Source organism: Trachurus trachurus (assembly GCF_905171665.1).
Source record: "Trachurus trachurus genome assembly, chromosome: 6".
Taxonomy (NCBI): Eukaryota; Metazoa; Chordata; class Actinopteri; order Carangiformes; family Carangidae; genus Trachurus; species Trachurus trachurus.
In genome coordinates, this window is record NC_139897.1 from 23,947,375 (window position 1) to 23,969,473 (window position 22,099).

The 22,099-nt window shown below is 42.9% G+C and overlaps 1 protein-coding gene across 1 annotated transcript in view; it reads right to left on the reverse strand.

The window, feature by feature from the left end:
• Window positions 1–310: 310 nt before the first annotated feature.
• The window catches only part of bicd1a (bicaudal D homolog 1a), a gene marked incomplete at both ends in the record, with an annotated part of 31,913 nt that continues 10,124 nt past the window's right edge, over window positions 311–22,099 (reverse strand). The window contains 9 exons of the mRNA XM_083973604.1: window positions 311–431; window positions 1,918–2,003; window positions 4,021–4,231; window positions 4,853–5,004; window positions 5,092–5,874; window positions 6,583–6,975; window positions 8,989–9,474; window positions 10,307–10,459; window positions 12,893–13,105. Of these exons, the coding sequence (XP_083829730.1) occupies window positions 311–431; window positions 1,918–2,003; window positions 4,021–4,231; window positions 4,853–5,004; window positions 5,092–5,874; window positions 6,583–6,975; window positions 8,989–9,474; window positions 10,307–10,459; window positions 12,893–13,105 (2,598 nt within the window). The remainder of the gene's footprint in view (window positions 432–1,917; window positions 2,004–4,020; window positions 4,232–4,852; window positions 5,005–5,091; window positions 5,875–6,582; window positions 6,976–8,988; window positions 9,475–10,306; window positions 10,460–12,892; window positions 13,106–22,099) is intronic.

Here is a 22,099-nt window from a genome sequence, read left to right on the forward strand (position 1 = left end):
TTTGTCACTCTGGCATTCGCGCCTCAGTCCAGTCTTTTTTTTTCAGGACAGGATGTCACTTCCAAGACAAGAAGAGAGCGCCCTGCTCTTCTTTTCTTCTGCGACCGAGGTAACCGAAAGGCCTGCCGGGGGGGCCGGGGCCACGTAGCACTGGGGGGTTGGAGGGGCGTGGGGGTCACAGAGTCCACTAAGCACCAGGTTGGACTGTGGGGTTAGGGGGGGATAAAGCCCCTATCCAGAGTGTCTCTGTCTATGCATGACTCCTATACCAGACCCAGGCTGCAAGGGCCGGGGCCGGAGCAGCTATAGGTTAGGTACCGGGGGGATGCGGCGGTTGGACCAGACAGTTACGAGGGTCGCAGGGGGAGAGAAGGCTTCTGCTGTGGGACAGGACTGCATGGTGATCCTGGAGCTCTTCCACAAACTTAGGACTGTAAGAATACAGAGACACAGGATAAAAGAATGAATAAGGCTTTGTGAAAACGTGGGATGTAACAACAGGGCTGTAAAAGAGGAGAAACAGTGATTAGAAGAATGAGGTTACACCAAATAAATAATAAAAAAAGCAACATATGACAAAGGCAAAAAAAGACTGGTGTGGTTTGCTCAAAGGAAACATTTGACATCTTGGGAAAATATATAATTTACTTTAAAAAATAGTTTTATATCAGAAGATTGGTAACGCTCGTGTCTGTAGCTATAGTAAATATACTTCTAGTTAGCTTAGCTTAGCACAAAGTCTGGAAACAGGAGGAAACAGCTAGTCAATTAAGCTGTTTTACAATTTGGGGAATTTAAGAAAAAGTATTAACATATCTCCCTAAATGTCAAAGTGTATCTTTAAAACCACTCCAGATACACGGGACGGGAGGGGCTGTTCATACTTGAGGACAAAGTATTTGGTGGGAACATGTACAGAACAAAACAGGGTTAGAGAGAAAGACTAAACAGCACAAAACTTGGACCAAACACGGTCTCAGATCTGTCAGCAGTTTCCTAGTTGCCTTGTATGAATGTGTCTCAATTAAATGTGTAGGCTATCAATTAAATAAAAATGGACAATTTGTTTTTAAACCTGTTGGTAAACTGAAAATATTTGCCAAACGTTAGCTTACTAGCTTCACATAAACTTAATTTCAATTAGGCCTACAAGTGAATTATTAGATTTTTTATTCTATTTTATTTGATTTGAAGAATGTTTATCTGTGTTTGTTACTTCTAACCCTTATGTATATAACTATTTTTTTTTCTATTTAGGAGCTTTGTACCAAAAGAATTTCCCTCCAGAGATCAATAAAGTATAAGACAGCCTGTGAAATGCACGTGCAGTTAATGATGCAAAATAGCGACTGGCTAACCTGCGTATGACACTTTCATTAGTACTGATTCTCCTGTGAACATGAATGGAGAGTCACCATCAAAAGTGAAATTTCTGAATTCAAAAATTTACCTAGGTAAAATCACCAACATATCCTTCATATGGACTATTCAAAATATCCATCATGCACTATGCCTCCATTCAGAATTGGTGCACTTTCATGTTGTAGCTGGTAAAAAATAGAAGATAGATCCATAATAGTAGATGATTATTTGGTGATTGTATGTTATACATCTGTACTTACTTGAGTAAATGTACTTTCCACCATGGGAGATAGAAAATAAGTAAATAGCATTTATACAAAACTACCATGCAAAACTACACATGCAAAGTGAAAAAATTCCTCACCCAGTGTGTTTATTGATGTGTGATAGGCTACAACTACAATTTTGTGGCCATAGATAGATAGATAGATAGATAGATAGATAGATAGATAGATAGATAGATAGATAGATAGATAGATAGATAGATAGATAGATAGATAGATAGATAGATAGATGTTGGTGATCCTACTACTACCAGGCTCTACAGCTCGTTACCTGCGGGCTAAGGAGGTTCTCCCTCGCCTTAGTTGTGGGGAGAGTGACGGTACTGAGGCAGCAGGCTGCTGACAATCTACAAGAAACTGATAAATTAGACAGATATACAGAGTGGTGACACTCAGGGTTAGACAATAGGGACAATAGGGACACAGGGAGGGCAAGACAGGGGAAGGCCTTGTCAGGGACGAAGGCACTGACTGGTTGGCCACTACAGTAGCTCTGGTTGTCATAAATGTAGCAGTAACAGTCTGATCCTCATCCACATACACTTGTTCTTATGTCACAGCTGAATTATAGAGGTATCTGTGGCTTTACATACTAATCTTTGGATTTATGTATTTATTTTTGCTTGGTTAGGCTTCTCTTGAACAAGGATTACATAATTTCTGTATGAGGGAAAAAACAAGAAGAGCCATCGAGTTAATACTTAATACTACAGGAAATACTTAAGGCCAGGCTGAGAATAACCTGACTTGCTTCTACGACATATAACCTGTGTGAATGGAGCTACTAATTAAGTAATAATGTAAACTAGTCTCATCCGAGCACACTGACTGACGGGATCAGTATCTGTACAGCTACACAATCACACACAAAGCATCCTAAGAGTCAGAAACACATAAACATTTACACACACACGCGCTCGCACACACATGTAAATCCAATACTGTATTGATCTGCAAAGCACACGGGGAGAAGGACAAACACTACTGTTGAACAATCCAATCCTGCTCAACTCCACAACACCTTCTACTTTCAATTATATCTCCAAACTTCACACAAGTCCACCTACTTAGAGAGCACATGTATGATGTCTTGTTTTGTTAAGAATGAAATGTGCTTTTACTAATGATGTATATGATTATCTTGAGTCCAGCAGCGTTTTCAGTGGAAATACTGTATGTTCAGACACTGCCACATGGTGGAAAGACTTGGTAACAATGCAAGAGCAGTTTTAATCATCAGTGTGGGTATAGAGGGGATTTAGTCTGCCCACATTGGATTTTCTTTTTTTTATACCAAATGCAAGGTAGGAGGAGAAGAACAATCAAAGAGGAGGCTGAGGTACAGAGAGGAGGTCTGACTGGTTTTTTATATTCTATTTAACAAGACATTAATCATGTAACACACTCTAAGCCTGATAGATGCTTTTTAATAGAACTTTACATGTGACAGCATAAGGCATGCAAAATAAACTGGAAATATCCTTTTTTACAACACATTATATCTTAAATAAAGTATCATATTCTTAATGCAATGGGTTAATAAACATTTAAATTGAAATATTATAACATGTAATTTACCGAGTCTGCCACAAGGAGGTGCTATGAGACATTATATGTTAACAGAGATGCTGCATTTTTTTTTTTTCCTTTATCACACTGAGACACTTCCCAGTACTGTAGGAAAGTGATGCATCACGTAATGTGTTATGCTAGCTGGTATAACAATATCAAATTCATAAGAGTGTTCATTATTAAATCCTATGCTGAGCCACTGTCAGTCAACCTTTGCAGCAGCAAAATGTTGTAAAAATGTTTTGAGGATGGACATTGCCACGGTCAAGGGCTCCTTCCTCCTGAGTGTTGCTGCATGTTCAAACCACAGACATGTGAAACCAGTTTTTTCCTCCTCTCTGTATCCCACCTACTTCCAAGGCTTCTGGGTGCTGTGTGCGCAGCTGATACTGGTGCACAGTCAGATGATGATGAATCATCGCTTTCGACGAAGGTGAGGCGATATCGAGGCGGGGCTGCTGCTGCTGTTTGGCTCGTGTGAAGGGGACAAAATGTGGTCTATGCTGTGTCGTAAGTAAACGAGTCGTTGGAACTCTAAGCTGATCCACTCGGGCTCTATCATGATGGGCTGGCTGTCCAGAGACAACGTGGAGTAACTCAAGTCAGGCAAAGCTGAAGCTGAGGTCTGGATTGTTTCAGAGAGTGAGTCAGGAATCCACGGAGACATGGACGGACAGGTGGTTATTTCTACAGAGGGGAGGCTACTACCGAGGGTCAGGGTGGAGGGTGGGGTGGTGATGATGGAGTGGCTGTGGAGCCTGTTAGGGCTGGGTGGAGCCGTGTAGGCGCCTCTGCGACTTACTTTGGGCGGGCTGCTTCTTATCCTGGGCACTTTAGCGCCACGACCGCGGTGGGTCTGCTCATGGTCAAACTCCAGATCCTCCAGGCGCTGGGTCAAGGCCAGTTTCTGCTGGATAGCCATACGGAGGAGGGAGTTCAAAGTCTTTTTCTCATCCTCTGCTGCCGCCAACTGCCTCTGCATCTCATCCAGTTGGGTCACGTACTCATCACACCTAGGAAGAGAGGAGGCGTAAGAGAAAATGTATTCACGTTTACAGAGAAGTCAGATCTTTAGTTGCACAGTTGAGATCTGGTATTCTTCCTCTGGCCATTGAGGTTGGTCGATTTAAGAATCGAGGAGAATAGAATATGTGAAATGTGTGAGTTAGATGAAGTAGAAAGTGAGTCTCATTTCCTTTTATATTGTACGTATGACGATTTGAGAGAGGTACTATTTCATGAAATCTGTGGACAAAACCCTGAAATATTTTGGTGCTCTGATGAGCAGAAGTTGGAGTGGTTGTTTAATTTCAGTGTGTTTAAAACTGCTAGTTTTATTTCTCAAGCCTGGAAAAGAAGACAGGAAAATATGTTTAATTAATTTTTGATGATTTCTCTTGAACCTTGGCATTGTTTTCCTTTTCTTTTTTCTTTTTTTTTTCAGATAATGGTTTTGAACCCCTGTTTGTTTTCTTATTTCTTTGATGTGCTGATGATGTGCTCTGGACCCAGTTTGTTTTCTTGGTGTCTTATAAGCCCATGTGGGCTGGGCATACAGAAGTATGCATGACACAATAATAAAAGTGATTCATTTCAAGTTATATTTCTGCATCTCACCAGATTCCCCCTCTCACCTTGTGGCGAACATGGCCCTGAGAGATGAGAATGTGGCAGCATCTTCTTTCAGAGCTTTGAGCTCGTTCCTCAGCTTCATCATGGTCTCCGTCACCATCGCCTTTTCGTTCTCGTACTTGCTCTTCAAATTTGCCAGAGCAACCTCTGCTGTCTGTAAAAGAAGACATTTAAATGTAACTCTCTTGAAATCACACGTCTTTTTCATTATGTATCAAGAGCAAAGGATAAAACCCTTCACCTGTTTGTTGGCCTTGAGCACCAGCCTGAGCGTGGCGATCTGCTCTCTCTTGGTGCTGAGCAGGGACTTGAGCTTGAGAATTTCCTCCATGCACGATTCCTTGTCCTTGTCGAGCATCGGCGCCAGCTCCCTGGCCGCGGCCCTCTGCCTGGACAGCTGCAGCGAGCGGTCCACGACTCTCTGCAGGTGTTTGATCTGGTCTCTGATGATGGCGTTCAGGTTGTAGATATTCATGGGCTCCTTCCGCAGATCCCCTCCCGCCTCCGAGGGGAGTGGGGACGGGCAAGGAGAGATGCTGATGACCGGGGAGCCGGTGGCGTTGCGGGTGGGGCTGCTGTGGCAGGACGAAGGGTCCCCGGTGGTGTTGTTGGTTGTTGTTGTCTCATTGTTGTGATGGGCGTCTTTGGATGGGGAGTCCATGGGGCTGCGCGGGGACTCGGAGGAGGAGCAGGAGGAGCAGGCCGCTTGTGCCGCAGCGAGGCGTCGGGCCAAACGGGGCGAGAGCAGAGCCCGGGGGTCGTCCGAGCCTTTCAGGCTGCCGCTGCGCGTGACCCGGCTCTGGCGGTAGTAGTCCAGCATGACGCGGTTGGGGGTCTCGTTGTTGCACAGACAGACGTGGTGATAGAGCTGGGCCAGTTCCTCGCTGAAGGTGACCAGCTCGTCCTGCGCCGCGTTCAGCATGCCCTGGCTCTCGGAGGCCGTGCTCGAGGCCACTCGGAGCTCCGCCTCCAGGCCCACCACCTTCTCCCTGCTCTCACGACAGTTGCGCTCCAAATGAGTTACCTGGAATTATTTGGACAGTTGGGAAATGTGAGGTCAATACGCTCCATAAAATATGTTAGGGGTGGGAGAAAAAATCGATTCACATAAGTATCGCTATATTTCTTTTGACGATTTTTAAATTGATTTTTTTTTCCAAAATCAAATTTTTTTTTTGAATTTTTAAAAAAAATATTGTGCAATGTGCATTTGTTCGCCTTTTTTACATACAGAGAGTCCAGGTTTTGAAAAGGGTTTAAGTTCACTTTATAATGGAGTATGTTCATTTATAGGCTCCTACAGTATTTGTGTGCAGATAAATGTTAAAATGTAGCAGTTTACCTCAGTCTATATCTCATTTTTTAGTTTTTTTTAGTTTTAGAAGCCTGTTTTAGAAGTCTTTTTTTTCTATACTCTTTTATTTTTTACCACTTTTATGCAGTCCAGGCTTTTGAAAAGAGAGTAAACATATATATTGCTGCTGAACAAATCTTAAAAACTGACTTACATGTGATGGTGGTTCCTGGAATAGTCTGTAGACAATCATAATCATTCAACTGTTTCACTGGTGTTAAAAATGCAGACTAAAAATCGAGAAAATCTGCAATATCGTAGAATCGCAATTTAAATCGAATCGGCATCCAAAAAATCGTAGAATCAAATCGGGAGAAAAGCATATCGTCCCAGCCCTGACAGTATACATAAATCCACAGTAAGTTTACAACAACAAACCTGGTCATTCAGTGTCTGGACTCTGTCGTCACTGTGGTTGTCTCCCTGCCCCTCCACAGCCTGGTTGTACTTCTCCTTCAGGGCCTTGAGTTCTGCCTTCAGGTCGATCACCTCCGTCACCGCCACCTTGTACTTACACTCCAGGATCTCAAACCCGTGGATGTCGGGATCGTGGTGACCGTTGGCCGGAGGCGAACCGGAGCCACCGTCGGGCTTCTCGCTCTCCTGAGGGTCGTCGAGCTCCTTGTCTCCATTGAGCCGCTTCATGGCGTTGACGCGCTCCGTGAGGCGGTGGACCCGCTCGTTCTGCTCGGTCAGGGCGCCCTGCGTGTGCTGCAGCTGGGTCTGTGACTCCTGGAGGTTCATGAGCAACGCTGACTTCTCCCGCTCCACCTGTATGACGGGAGGATGAACACCAACATGGGAGTCAGGCAAGACAGGGAAGGTAAGAAAAGAACAACACAAGCCTTTTCTTTTTTATTATTTACACATTACATCATTATGTGTTTTGTTATTCATTCATTCACCTATATTGATATGTTGAATACAAAAGATCCTACAAACATTTCCTTATAATAAATAATATAATTGACAATCAAAATAGTAGGCTGCTACAGTAATAAAAGCTTAGCAGTATGACCTGCCTCAACACTGTAGCATATAGAGGTTAAATACAAATACAATGCACTAGTATTAAACAAACACAGGTTAATCATGTACTCCATTATAACCGTTGACTGACTGTGTAATGATATATTGTATCTTTACTGTTTAATTGCTTTTTGGTGAAAGGAGTGAGCTGACTGAGCATCCCCAGTTTCCAAAGGGTGACACTTTACTGATCCACCGTCACTTCACACTGTTGTTGATAGCGAGAAAGACAAAACAGATTTTGCAAAAATCCTGCAAGCAATTAGAAGTCAACATCTTCCCCAGAATAATCAAGTGGAAAGCGTAAATTGATTAGGGAGTAATTGTGTTTACTGAGAAAGGCACACTGCTAATATAGCAGCCACTAATCTAATTGTCTATCTCCCAATGGGGGATCAGCTTGGAGAAAATTGTACAGCAATGACTAAATTAGATTTCAGCATGAATCTGATTTATCTATGGTTTCTATATCATTTAACATACCCTCCTGTACGGTGTGTCTGATTATGAATGTTTTATACACGCACGTGAATCAGTGAATGAGCGAGAGTAAAAGAGAAAACAGTTCTTACACTACGTTACATAACCGGTATATTTATAGTCTTAGTTTATACGGATGAAGTTTATTGTAGAGAAAGCTTAGAAGTAATCTAGTATAAATGTGAGCGCGCAGCGGACAAAAAACTTTTATGACATTCTCTCTCTCCATTGGGCTCTCTATTTCTGTCCCCGTCTCTACACAGAAAGCAGAAGTCGTCAGTTTCTGTCCTCGTCTTGCAGCTGGATCTGCTCCTCCTGCTTATCGGACTCTAATCACCCTGACAGAGCTCCCTATGGCACATGCAGATGTACACGCAGCAACTCTGCTGGACTCCATGTTCAACTCTAAGGCTTCGGTGTAGTTCCTATTACTCCCACCTTGGCACAATTACAGTAAAAGCCAACAAAATGCATGTACACAAATGCACATGTACAGATATTGCTGTTATATCTTAATAGGTGAGTTGGGTCACTAGCAAAAGACATTATTATTATGGATTTCAGTGGAAAGTGTACTCAGTGCTGTATCTCATACTAAGCCTGTCGTGTTGTTTTTCCTGTGCGTCTCTTGTTCACCAGATGTCATCACCTTGTCATTTCCTTGCTGCCACCACCAGCACACTGAACTGCTCTTATTGGTGAAGCAATCAACACTTATAAATGTACTGTGGGAAAGTGAATCAGAATAGACAAATGGTCTGAACAAAGAATACGTGGGTTGAAACTGTTTTTTTTTTTTGTGGGCGATGTAATTCAAAGGTGTGCTTTAAAGGGTAACTATTCAAGTCTGGTCACTTTTCCTCTGTTTTGGTAACCTTCCCCCCGGCAATGTGCATTTGTTTTTACAGTAATGAAACTGGCGAGAAATCAATCCATGTGGCGGTGCATAACATTATTTATACGCGTTATGATGTGTATATTTGCGAAGTCTTATCTGTCATAAACAAAACATTATGGATTACGGGGCGCGTTTGTGTTGCGATGCTGTCGAGGCGAGCGCTGAGACACCGGGTCGGAGGCGCTCTTTTGAGGTTGGTTTTCAGCCAAGAGACACTTGGTGGAAGGCAGAGAGCCTCCATTCTCCCTCATAACAAGTTACAAGTCTAACCCTTTTAACCATCACAATTACTCCAAAGCTAAAAGGTAAAAATGTAGCATATTTAAGGTAATAAAATCTTGCGTAGTTCCTCTTTAAGGCATCTTCCTCTGACCCACCTGTAGCAGCTGCTGTTTGAGCTTCTGCATCTCTGACAGGTTGAGCTCACTGAACAGGTCCGGCACAGATTGCAGGGCTTCTCCTTTCCGACCCGGGCGAAACTCCCCGTTCATCTTGCCTGTATGGACGTGACCGTTGCGCCGGTTGCTGTCCTCATTGTTGCCGTTGGGAGCTGGGATGGCGGTGCCATTGGTGCCGTTGGTTCCAATAGTTTCCTCTGGGAATTTGAGGCCCTCAACGCCAGTGACGGTGAGCGCCAGATGGGCCCCTGCTCCGTACACGCTGTCACTCAGGCTGATGTGGTGGGCCAGCTCCTTCCTCAGGTTGTTCTTCTGCTCACGCTCGCTCTTCAGGGCATCCAGGGCTTCTTCCAACTGACCCTCAGAGATTTCCTTAAGACGTAAAGCGTCTTCAAGCTGGCTGTTGAGGAGAACGGTCTCCTCTTCCAGCACTTTAATTTCATGTTTTAGTCCCTCATATTCCACCTGAGGGAAGAGAGGAAAGGAAAGGAGTAGAAAACATTTAATGTAATTATTTGGTTAGATTCTAAAAGGTTTTTATTTTAATCATACAAAAGATAGGAATAAAACTGTGCTTCAGATTATCTATCATTTTATATTTAACTCAAATGACACCTACATAGGTGAAAAATCTAAATGCTATTATACAATTACATTTTCAAATTTATTTAATCTATTAAACATAGTCCTTTCTGGGCTTCCATATAGATTAGTGCTTTCATATAATACTTCATCTAAAAATTGTGCTGGATGTCATGGACCAAAAAAAAAAATCTATAGTAATCTGGATTTGGTTACAAAGTAGGTAAAGGGCATATTTTAATTGAGTTCACAAGCCAGTGGTTTTCTATGATGTAGCCCTTACAGTAAGACCAGCAGGACTACATCACACTGGTGATTTTATGATGATGTATAGTCTTAATCTACTCCAGCACAGAGGGGGCATTAGAAATTGGGGCCACAAACAATACATACAGTGTTTGACTTTGTAATTGGATGAGGGATAATGTAACCCCTTACAGCAAATAAACGGTGATGACCATCTAGAGAATAGACCTACTGTTAAGTCCAGTGCATCCCATAATGAGAACAGACACTAAAACATAAAGGCGACCTCACTGTTTTGGAAGCGATACTGGAAAACAGAGTGTGAGTCATCTCTCTTGGTTTGTTTTCCATCGTTAAAAGTGATGACAAATCTGTATGAGGCAGTTTTGTGGTGTAATTGAGAAGTGACTAAAGATTAAATCAGGGAATGAAATGTTCACTTAAATTGCTGGGTGTTATTCAAACTGACCTGGCTCTGCTTGAGTGTAGAGACCAGTTTCTGCAGTGTGATATTCTCCTCCTCCAGCTCTGTGTAATCCTGAAGAAGTCTGGTCTCCCTGAACTTGTACTCCTTGATCTCCTCCCTCATCCTGCTCCTCTGTAGCTCCAGCATGTCATTGCTCTGGAGTCCCGGAAAGAACAAATGGAAAGAGAGAGGCAAGGGGGAGAGAGAGAGATGGGTACAATGAAAAGAAAGGAGTGAGGAAAGTGAGAAAAAGAGGAGAAAAAACAGAATTTAGTGCTTTGTCATAACCCAAGTGGTACCACTCCTCTCTGAAAGCCTGAGAATAAACTCATTCTCAGAAGAAACTTTTCCGAAACAATGCCATTGATGTAAATGTAATGCATCAGCAGCCACACACTCCCAGAAAGATCATCATTTTCAGTCATCTGCTGTGCACCGACAGAAACATGAGCATATGCTGGACCAGAGGAAGTGTCGATGGGAGAAATGCACAGACCACAGAAGTCATAAATCTACATACAGAAGGCGGCAGCACTGGGAATAAACGTAAGACTCAGCAATATCATCTAAGCTCACTTAATCCTTAATGTTACCTGAAGGAAATGTTGCTAAATTATCTTTTAGAGTCTACTTATAGATAGTGGTGGTATAGAAGGATTATTATTAATCCCTATGTTTTCACACACTAAATGACTACAGTACAATGCTGCAACCACTAAGGAGACAGCTTATATGAAGTGTAGGATGAAAGTCTGCGTGTGCATGTGGGTACTTCCCTCACTGCAGAGCTCCCTGCAGCTCCCTGTATACATATGGCAGAAGTGCTGACCCAGAGACAGAGTCAGGACTCAGTACAGTCAGGAGGTAGAGACACATACGGCCTCCAGAATCTCTATATTTCTCTGTGTGTTTAGCGGTGGATGGCAATTTTTATAACTGGCAAATGGACTGAGACTAAAGACCATTATGATTCACTGGATCGTTTGATTTGTACCGTGGCTGACAGCGGCTCCTATACTCGTGAAGCAAATGGAGGCAAAACTGCAAAGTCCATAGAAGGACAGCAGGGCGGCTTCGTCGGCTGCACTGGAAATAAAACACTTTTATACTGATCCAGGAGGAGAACACAGAAATCATACATGGTGTTTTAGGAAAATGCGAAATCATACAATAGGTAAGAAAGTCAGTATGTTGATCAATTACATGTTCACTCTAATGTGGGGGGAATTAACACTGAGCTGTGTGTAAAGTGCACAGGATTAGAGGCCAATTATCAGTCAGTGAGGCTCCATAGAAGCGTAGCTGATCAGGGGCTACAGCGGCCGGGGTCAGGGACAGTGCGGCATACAACGCTGGCACCGGGCCGACCATGGGCCAGAGCCGGGCAAACACACCCCCTGACCTGGAGGCCACAGCACTGTGACCGTGGCAGATTCATGATACATTGGCAGAAGTCCAGCCATGATGTATTTATTCATCATTACCAGCACTGTAGCGGTGGTGATGTGGAATGAAAAGACAATTTTTACATAATTTGTGACAAGATCCTGGATAAATGAATAATACAGTAAGGTGGTGGTCACATAAATATATCAGCTAATGTTCTGATGTGTGTCTGCTGACAAACAGCAAAAAAGTTCAACTTTCCATCAAAGTTTTTTCTTGATAAATCTGCATATGCTAATAGGAGTTTCTGAGGGGTTGTTTGGAACTTGCAAAAATCTTTTGATTAGACATGATTTGTGGTGAGTGAAGCCCCCAGTGTGGTTGCAACACCTGCTTCTCACGATGAAAAAGGCGACTCCTCCTCATTAACAGGCATCAAACATGCAAATGAGGCTTTCAAAGACGGGCAGAAGGCATTTGATGAACACATCATCAAAGAGCCGTGATCATGATGCACACAGGTGACAGGTGTGCCATGAATATGTTGACCAGGCTTTTCAACCAATTAGTTGCTAAATTTAAAATATATATTGACTCTTAGGGGTTCAGACTATAACACAGCAACAATTGAACCCCACAACTCTCCCTGGTGAATTTAGTGAATGGGGAGTGTGTGTCCTGTGAGTGTAGTGTTGGTTGTGTGATGAGAGCAGCCCGGCTCACTCTGTCCCTACACATGTGCCGAGCTCAGGGCATTTCACTTATTCCCCAGCTTAGCACCGGATTTGCCCCCCACAATGGGGTCGTGGCCGCGGTGTCTGACCCCGGCTCGAACTTCTGCACTGTCCGACACAGTGGCTGCAGACGTGTAGTGTATGCATGCATAAACACACGTCTGCACATGTAAACTGTTTTCTCTGGCTGAGATTTGACCCTGTCCTGTCTGTCACTGTGACCTTTGCCCTTTATCATACACATAGATATATGTTTTTTTTTGTGGTACAAAAGACCTTGAGTGACCAAACTTTTCAAAACTAAATTACATTGTCAACCACCAAATCTAATCTAATCTAAAACATCTAACATATCACAAAATAAAAGTAGATGTCAGTTGCTGCTGCATTTGTACAATGCGATGCATATTCAAAAATATTTTTTAAATAAATAGACGAATAATGAAACTATCCGATTTTGGAAACTCACCTCTCGCAGATCCTGCACGAGCGCGTTGAGCCTCTCGTTTTCTGCCTGGGCGTTGGACGCCACAGAGCGGCTGAGTGTCACCTCGGTCTGCAGCTCCAACACGCGGCCTGTGTAGTAGGCCTCCTTAGAGGCCGACTCCTGCAGCAGCGTCTCCTCATTGCTCTCCCCATCCTCCGCCACCTTACGCTGGTTGGTGTAGGCCTGGCCGAATGCCTGAGGAGGAAGAGAAGGAGGGATGGTTAGAAGAATAAAAACAACCACCAAGTTTGCATCTGTTGGAGTAAGCTGAGTTCATCTTTCATTGTTGACCACTAGGTGTACTCCTGCTGTTCTTTTGACCACCTCACAGCACCAGCAGCACCATTTGACACAGAGGCGGTCCCTTAAGGATACCTGCTTTGTGTGTATGGGATGGTGTTTCAGTGTGATCAATAGACACACTGTTCCCATTTTCCTGACACAGGTTTTCACAGCACTGAGCGCTGACTTGTCATGATAAAGGACCCGAGGTCTGATTGAGAAAATCAAAGCAGGCGTCAACAGCAAAACAGGCCTTCAGCATTGGCCCCTCTGTACTAAACTACGTGAACAAATGCACAAACTCAGTTGGCTACAATATTTCTTGCAGTTAAATATAATGCATAAATGAAGAAGTGTTCGTGCACCATCTTCCCGACAAGTTTGCCTGAACACACACACAAATTCCTTAGCTGTAACTGCTCCTCAACATCCATGCTGCTGCAGCCTCAGTGGTTCAATAAATAGCCCTACTATGAGCCATCTTTCATTTTCTCAGCAGATCAGCAGATGAAAAAAACGAGAAAAGGGATTGGGTGCCCGAGGTGGCCTCTGTGAGAGAAAATCGATCAATACTGCCTTGTCTGGAAAACATTTTATGGATTAAAATTGCCACATGAAACTGTAAACAGCACAGCATGTAGAGCTTTTTACAGCCTTCAGGAGGCAGTTCCTGGACAGGGTTACTTGACCAAATCGACCATGCAGCCTAAATCATAAGGGAACTCTATATTTTGGAGTAGATGTATTAATAATTCACACTGCAGTCTTCCCATTCCCACTCCACCTTCATAACAACGTTTTCTCTGTTTGAGATGAATCATTTATAAGTTATAAACATCTGTTATTTGCGGAAGACAAGAGCCTCATTGGATCAGTCATCTTCCATTTTTCTATTTACTGTTGATTCATGAGCTAACTGGTTAAGTAAGCAGCGTGCAGAGAGCTGTTAGATAGATAGGGGGGGATTTATGACAGTCAGAAATCGACTTTAGTGCAGAACTTGAAGCGTACGGCTCTGGCACAGAGAGGGCTGTTTGTCATGTGGTCGTTTAGCCACCGTGGAACTATGTTATAAGGTCAAACCAATGCGTTGAAGACTAAATAAACTGGTGCGTGCGTGTGAATGAGATGAGGCGATTCACCATCTGAGAGATTTCAACGACACCTAATTAGCTTTATTGACCATCTCCATCTGTCTGCCACATCTCACTCGCTGCTTCAATATACTCATCACCTGCTGCGACGCCAAGTGCATGTAAAACAACAGATCCAGTCATCCATCGTCAACACCATCTTTTCATAAGCTTCACTGTCATGATCAAACGTCTATAATCTATAGAAATTAATGCCCACACTTTCCACTCTGTCAACATGAACTCGCCATTAATAAACATGCTGTCAGCCAAGTCAATGAAGACTTATTCACTCATAAAGGCGCTGATTCTCCCTGCTGGCATACTGATCCTGATTCAACCGACTCCTTTGTTTTCCCTATGAATGACAAATGTTACAGTTTGCATATGAATAAGACTCCAGCAAAACCTCTGTAAATACACAGAACATTTAGCCGCTCAACCACAAAAACCAACCTTAAGGACTCCCCTTTGTAATGACATGAAAGCACTCATCTGGAAAAAAGAAAAAAAAGAATAAGAGTATTATCATTTTTTTCTCACTTTCTCTCCCCACTATTACTCCCTTTCTTTCACACTCTCTCTGAGGGGAGGCACATTGTGATCGTGGGGACCGATTAAGAGGGAGGGCCCCTGGAACAAAACAGCTGATTAATTCTGAGCACAGTGCGAGTGAATGAGCTCAAATTTTCACTTCAGATAAAGGACTGTGGAGGTCTGAACAGCTAGGCCCCTACAGCAGCAGAGCAGCTGAGCCCCGCAGGAGGTGCTGGCGAATGTCTGTCCACACGGGGCAACCGCTGCTGGATTTCTGGTGTCAGGAGGTCAAGGAAGAGAGAGCAGAGTGTGAACAGAGCATCTGTGCTGCTTTCACCAGCACTGTTACTGTATGTGCCGTGACTGGGGGGCCTATTTAAAAGACAGACAAGGAGTTTTTTCAAGAGGAAAATATGTCACGTTTGGCAGAATATGCAAAACTTCTGTTACAGTCACTGTTTTGGGGTTTTTATCTTTAACTCTTGTTCACTCTCTTGTCTATACTGTATGTATGTAGTATGAAGCTGGCAAGTTGCTTAGCTGCTTAGCATAAAGACTGGAAATGTGAAAACAAATGAGTTTATTTCTCAAAATGACACACACACACACACACAAAAAAAAAAAACTAATAAAAGAAACCTAAACTGAAAAGCTTTCACTATAACTAATGACAGATTGGCCAACTTTTTAATCTTCTACACATACATCTTGTCCATTGATAACCCAGCCCTATTGATAAACATGCCAGCCGTCTCCTCTGGGGGTCAGGGGCGGAGAGGCTGCCTGCCCTATAGTTGCGGGCAGTGATGCAGCAGTTACTCAGCCACGGAGAATCGGTGGCTCTCGGATGCGTAACGAGAGGCAGATGCTTTTGTAACCACCCTCCTTCACGGGCTGAGACATGCCCGCTCCTCCAAGTCCGCTCTCTCCATCTGCTTCCCTCTTCAGGGAAATCACAGTGAGTGACACTGATGGCTGAACCTCGACGTTTGCACATAAAGGAGCACAGCGCGCTCTGGCCCTCCTGTTGCTCATGCACTGTATAGCTTCTGGTGGGCTAAAAATAACACTGTGGCAGCTCTGTATTTTTCTGGCTAATTACTTGAATAGCACTGACAATGCTGCATGCTATTATCATTACAGTGATGGATCTACAGTGCTCCACTGTCGGGGTCCTATGGCTGGCACATATAACATAGTTATCCAGGCTAGATAACATGGGAATAAACAATGTGGAGGATTAAAATTTAATAGCATTTCCTGAGGATGATATTAATATGGAGCCACTGATTGGCAGTCTGTTTGGTTTGGTGTACTGTGAAAACCCCATAATGCATTCAACCTTGAGGCTCCTCAGCCTTCTGTGCCTCAGTGGATAAAGTCCAGACAATAGGGTCCCCTTCTATAGATATTCATCCCTGGGGCCATGGGAAGAGGAGCAGACAAACCAAACGCTGCACCAGTGTGTGTGTGTGTGTGTGTTACCCTGAAATCCTTCCCTGTCTGTTGCAGTCCATAATGAGGGCCCATGGGTCTGCAATCTTGTATGTGTGTGTGTGTGTGTATGTACAGTGAAAGTGTATTTTTACACCCAGGAGGGAGAGAGAGAGTGAACTCTCTGCAACAGTAATTAATCTAAACCAAAACTTTCATTATAACGGTGAGGTACGAGGTCTCCCCACCAGCAAAAACAGGTTTATTTATAGACGGCAATACACAGCTATACAGTAGCTTAGAGTCCAGATGTGATTAAAATTTCAAGGTCAGAGAGCAAAGCTCAGAGTGAAATTCATCTAGATGCTGGAATTAAATTTCAAAGACTGTAGAAATATTGACACAGTCAAGAGTAACAACCCTCAACCACTTTCCATGTGTCCTTATGTATTCATGATTTATTCGCCTCCTTATGTATTTGAGTTCTAATTTATGTGGATCTTAATTAGACGGTCTGGATAATCTAATATTTTAATTGTGGCTGTGACACTTAATTAATTGTTAATCACTGCACAGTCACAAGTGAATTAATGTATAATATGACAAGGAGAACATCAAGTAAGGTCGAGGTTTTAAGTGATACCGTGATAGATGGGGTTTGAATAAATTGCAATTCGCTGCAGTAATCCATCTATATTTCATGAACGTACAAGATGAGTAAAGCACCATTTTTTTATTGCTGGTTATGAAAAATGAAAGAAAAAAATGAAAAGGAAAAAAAAGCTCTGAATCTTGAACATGAAGTGATTTAAATATTAACCAAAAAGACAACTTGCTCAGGCCAAATCTCTGCTACAGCCATGTTTTGATGAGTTATGTTGTAGCAGAAATCACGGTATTAGTCATCACATAAGAAGCAAAAAGTCTTATGGCTGAAACACATGCATACAGACACACACAGACACACATGGACACACACACACACAGGCCAGATGGTCAGCCCAGCCAACCACATCAGGGATTTCAGTACCATGGAGAGAGACATGCAGGACTGCTGCTGCTGCCGATGTGAAGCCATGCAGCTGTCAGTGTCATGAAGGGAGCCCTGTTTCTGTCCCTGTGTGTCTGTGTGTGTGGGAGAAAGTGTGTCTACCTTGTTGTTCACTTGCTTGATGATCAGTTGTAAAGCATGTCAGAGCAATTGTCATGACTGTTTGAGGCCAAGCCGAATAATCCGAAACATACTGTGTCTCTTCCATCAGCGAAAAATAACAGCATCAAGTACGACAGAAAAGCTGGGGACATAAGTCAGAGGGCAGCGTGAGATGTGTAAACCTCCAGTCACAACAGGACAGCACACGCACAAACACACGTCAGCCAGCAAACAAGATTTGTTCCTGACTCACTGACTGTTTTTGACAAGCATGCTGTCTACTCTGACTGCACTCTGGGGAGGTAAACACAGCCCAACAGGATGAGAGGAAAAGTTGAGTTTCTAATTCACTCTCTCTGTGATCTCTCATGTACAAATTCAAATGAATCAGATGATACAGTTTCTGTAGTTAGGTTTGGGAATAAACTTTTTATCACTTTGAAAACTCTCAATGTAGAATGTGCTATGTCTATTCCTCTAATTTAATGTGGTAATAGAAATCTTCTACCCTTTGTAATGTTGCTGTCAAGGGGCTACATTTTTATGAACTGATTTAATGTATGTCCTAAATGGCAGTTCATTATTGCATTTCCATAAAGTTTGGAGACAAAAGGAGGACAAATATCCACATTTTTGACCTAACACTGCATTCCCCATGATGCCACACAACAGTGCCTCTCATTAGACCATCCCTGCCTCCTAAATGGCCACTTTTTCCAAATTCAGACATTATACAGTTGTTTCACAGGTTGAGTACAACTGTTAAAGACAAGTGAATTGAACTTAATGTGTAAAATCAATGGCGCACCGTGTTAAAAGAAAAGGTTAGACTTCCTCGAACACCGACTGAGGTTAAAGGATAACACTCCTATCAGACCCTTATTTTAATGTCCTAAAGTTACCCTGTAAGTATTTAAAAGCCATGTACCCACGACGAGCCGTTTAAAGTGTGTTTATAGGAGACATTACTGTGGCTTATTTTGCCCTTTAACAAGGACACTGAAATGTCCCCATGTGCTTCTCAGCCGCAGGGAAAAGTGCCAAGTCAAGAGATCTGTCATCTATAAAAACACACAATCACATTTCCACAAGCACGGGGAAGCTGGGTAATCACAGCCCAGCAAAAATGGAGGTCAATCACTCTAATACAATTAAAAAAAAAAAAAAAAAAACAGAAGACTAACAGTAATTGCTAAATTAAAAAAAAAAAATTCAGTAACACAAACTTTGCATGCATATAAAATCAATTTGTGTGTGTTCACGTACTTTAAGCCTCCCCAGGAGTCCTCTGTTGAATCTGTAGGGATGCTTACCATTTTAATATTGTAATGCTGAGAGGCCAGACATGCTCCGCTGCACCATTTAAATCCTTTACTTTAATTCCTCCACTGATAGGAAGCTCTTGTGTTCATGAATTACTGTCTACAGTCTGCAGACACTGAGCTGGTTTAGTATAAATGTTTTATAGATTCTAAGAAAGGTGGATGTGTATTGCTATGCTTTCTGTTCTTCCCTACCTAAATGTTATTCAGTGCACGCAGAATCCTATTATCCCACTGATAATAATAAGCTATAATGCTGACACACAGGAAAAAAAAAATCAACAATACCAGATAGCAGCATCAAAAACGCCTTAATGAGCTTTGTAGTGGAAAATCCATGGCAGTTTACAAGGCATCCAAAACAGTGTCACATCTGTCGCTTTCTCCCCGACACATTGTGTACAGTACATGCTGCTGAGAGGTCTGCCAGGGGACAGGCCATGTTTTGTTAAAAAGATGGGTCTTGTTAAAATGATTCGATTTGGCTCAAGTCTGCTCATGATAAGAAAGATGCTTGGACTCTCTCCCAGAATGCCTATCACTAATGTGTGCTCAGTCTACGCCTGGCTGAATGGACATCGAATTGGGAGACAGAGCGGCAGCTGGGCATAAGATTTGTTTGCTGAATCCCAAATGGCTCTTTATTTCCTCTCTTTTCTCTTCAAATCCATCCTTACATTCCTCTTCTCTCTCTTTCCAGACAGGAGAAAAAAACCCATTAGAGCTCTCACAAAATTGCACAAGCTCTCCTAGCTGAAACTGTGTCATATGTAGCTTTATCTCTCTGCTTGGTAATGTAGCCCCAAGGAGATCATGAGCAAGTCGACCACAAAAACACATGGGCTGCCCCCCCAGGCCGTTTCTGCACAAAAATATATATACATTCAAAAATACACCTCAGCTACAGGCACTCTCCAACATGCACTCCACTGGTATTCATCCCAGACTACTGCCTTTCATTTGAATACAAGAGCTGTCAGGCTGCAGCGGGAAATAAAAACGTGTTAAGAGTAATGATGACGAGAGGAGGCTTTAATTCAGAGAGGATTCAACACAGACACAAAGAGGGAAGGAAGAAATATGTGCTTATGTTTTAATCTGCAACTGACTGATCTGTATTTTTTTTTTTTATTACAGTTTAATCTAAATCTAAACTAAATTAAAATATCAAAAATTTGCACTTTCCCAGAGTTAGCATATCTAAATATTGTGTTTTTGCATTTTTTGCTGTAAAAGGTCATTCAACCATTAACCAGGTAGGTACATTGCCTAACTATTTTAGTAGACTAACTATCTGACTATTCAACTAATTGTTTCGAATCTATGTGTAAAAAGAGTACTGTTTTATATGCACTGAGGGGAAAAAGCAGCTTCTGCCTGTACTTCCTTACCAATGATGTCAGTCATGTCTCTTCAGTGTTGCAGCCTTTCTGAGCTAACTCAAGTGCAATGCAGCCAAATACGGTTTCAAAGAGACACTGCATCCTTGTGCATATGTGTGTGTGTGTGTGCAGGTGTGTATTTGTGTGAGTGCGTCAACCTGAGTGTCCAAGACAAATCCTCCGAGCCCTCAGGGTACAGCCTGACGAAAGCAGTGATTCACAGAGGCTCAGAGGTCAATGAAAACTGAATAAACAAGGCTTTATCTCAATTCTCAACATCTTTTGCTTGCACTTAACAGCATGAACGACCTATTTTATTACATTTCTAAACATGAATCATTCCCTTTCTTTCCTGCTCCTATAGTTTCTAATACTTTTTTACACTCTTGTCCAGAAGCTTTCGTCATAATCCTCCTAAATGACAACAGACCATTTTCATTTTAATCCCTAACTAAGTGCAGAGTCTCCTCAGTCATTTCACTTCTCCAGGAACTTGCCTTGGGTCAAGAAAAATTAGAGCACTAATGTAGGGAGAGTGGAGATTGATCTGCTCTGTCTCCTCTTCCTTACACGCCACCTCCATCCCTCGCTCCTCCCCATAGTCCCTTATTCCTTTCTTTAGACTAAGTGGTGGTGGAAATATAATGAGTAATGAGGATGGCACAGAGAAATAAAAAAAAAAGACGGAGGTGTTTAAAAGCTCACCGGCTGATCGGTATTCTGCGTCGGTGCCAGAAGACGCAGGGAGGGAGAGACAGAGCGATAGGAGACAGAACAAACTAGATAAGATTGTCTCCTCTCTCTCTCTGCAGTGGGTCTCTACCGATAAAGAGGAGCTCAGTGGAGCCAGACAAACACAGGCCTATACAATGGAAAGGCGAGCCTGCCCTGCACAGCACGTGGGGCCTCTGGGTGACTCAGTGGTTTTTGTGCGGCCCAAGGAGAGCGTCCATGCCAAGCCCGCAGACCTGTGGGAATTCTTGTACAGTAACAAAAAAAAAAAATCTGGGCACGCTGCCGTTGAAACAGCCCACAGATGTTGTTGGTGGTGTTTGATTGGGCAACATGTAACATTTTGGTTCGGGTTGTTGCATCACATATTTCATTTGTCTTCCTCTTCACTTTTCATCCATCAAAACAAACTGAGGCAGCTCCTACAGGCAAGATTTTATTTTATTCACGGATCAGGACATTAAGGAGCTAAAAAGTTCTGCTCGATAACTGTGTGTTTATGCCAGCAGCACTGTGAGGCTGTATGTGTACTGTGGTGTTCTGAGATTCATACACGCCTACAACAAAAACGTGCGTTGGTCTCTAATTCTCAGGCCTCTTACCTTCAGCGTTGTTATGAAGCATCTAGTATAAAAGCTTATACAGCTACAACAATGGACCTTGCTCTTAGCTCTTTCAGTATCATGACCTAACCTGACACCAGCTCTCTGGTGATGGAGGATGGGGTCAATTAAACGGCTTAACTAGGGGAAGATTTAATACCTGTCTGAGCCTATACATCCCCTACCCCGGTGAAAGTGACAAAGACAGATCCTCTGGCCCTGAATCTGTGTCACGCATGCCCGATATGAGTGCATGTTTCGGCGTGAACGTGCTCATGCATGCCAGTGTATATGTGCACTGACAAGGGAGAGGCTTGTCCTTGTTCTACATCGTTGCTGGATATATAATAGCCTCTGGTCATCTAGATAGGAGGCTTTTCTTCTCTCTGGGTGCGGAGAGGATGATCACGAAAGAAGCTGAAATGAAATCGCTCCGTCTAGACACAACCAAAGCAGAATTACTGCTGTCAATACTGCTTTCAAGTAAAAAAAAAACAACTAAAACCTCTAAATCACGTGAACAATGTTAATACAGATAATAAACCCACATCTCTTCACACAATGCAGGCCTTTGGGTTGCAAATACAAAAGTTTTCCTTGTGAGAGGACGGA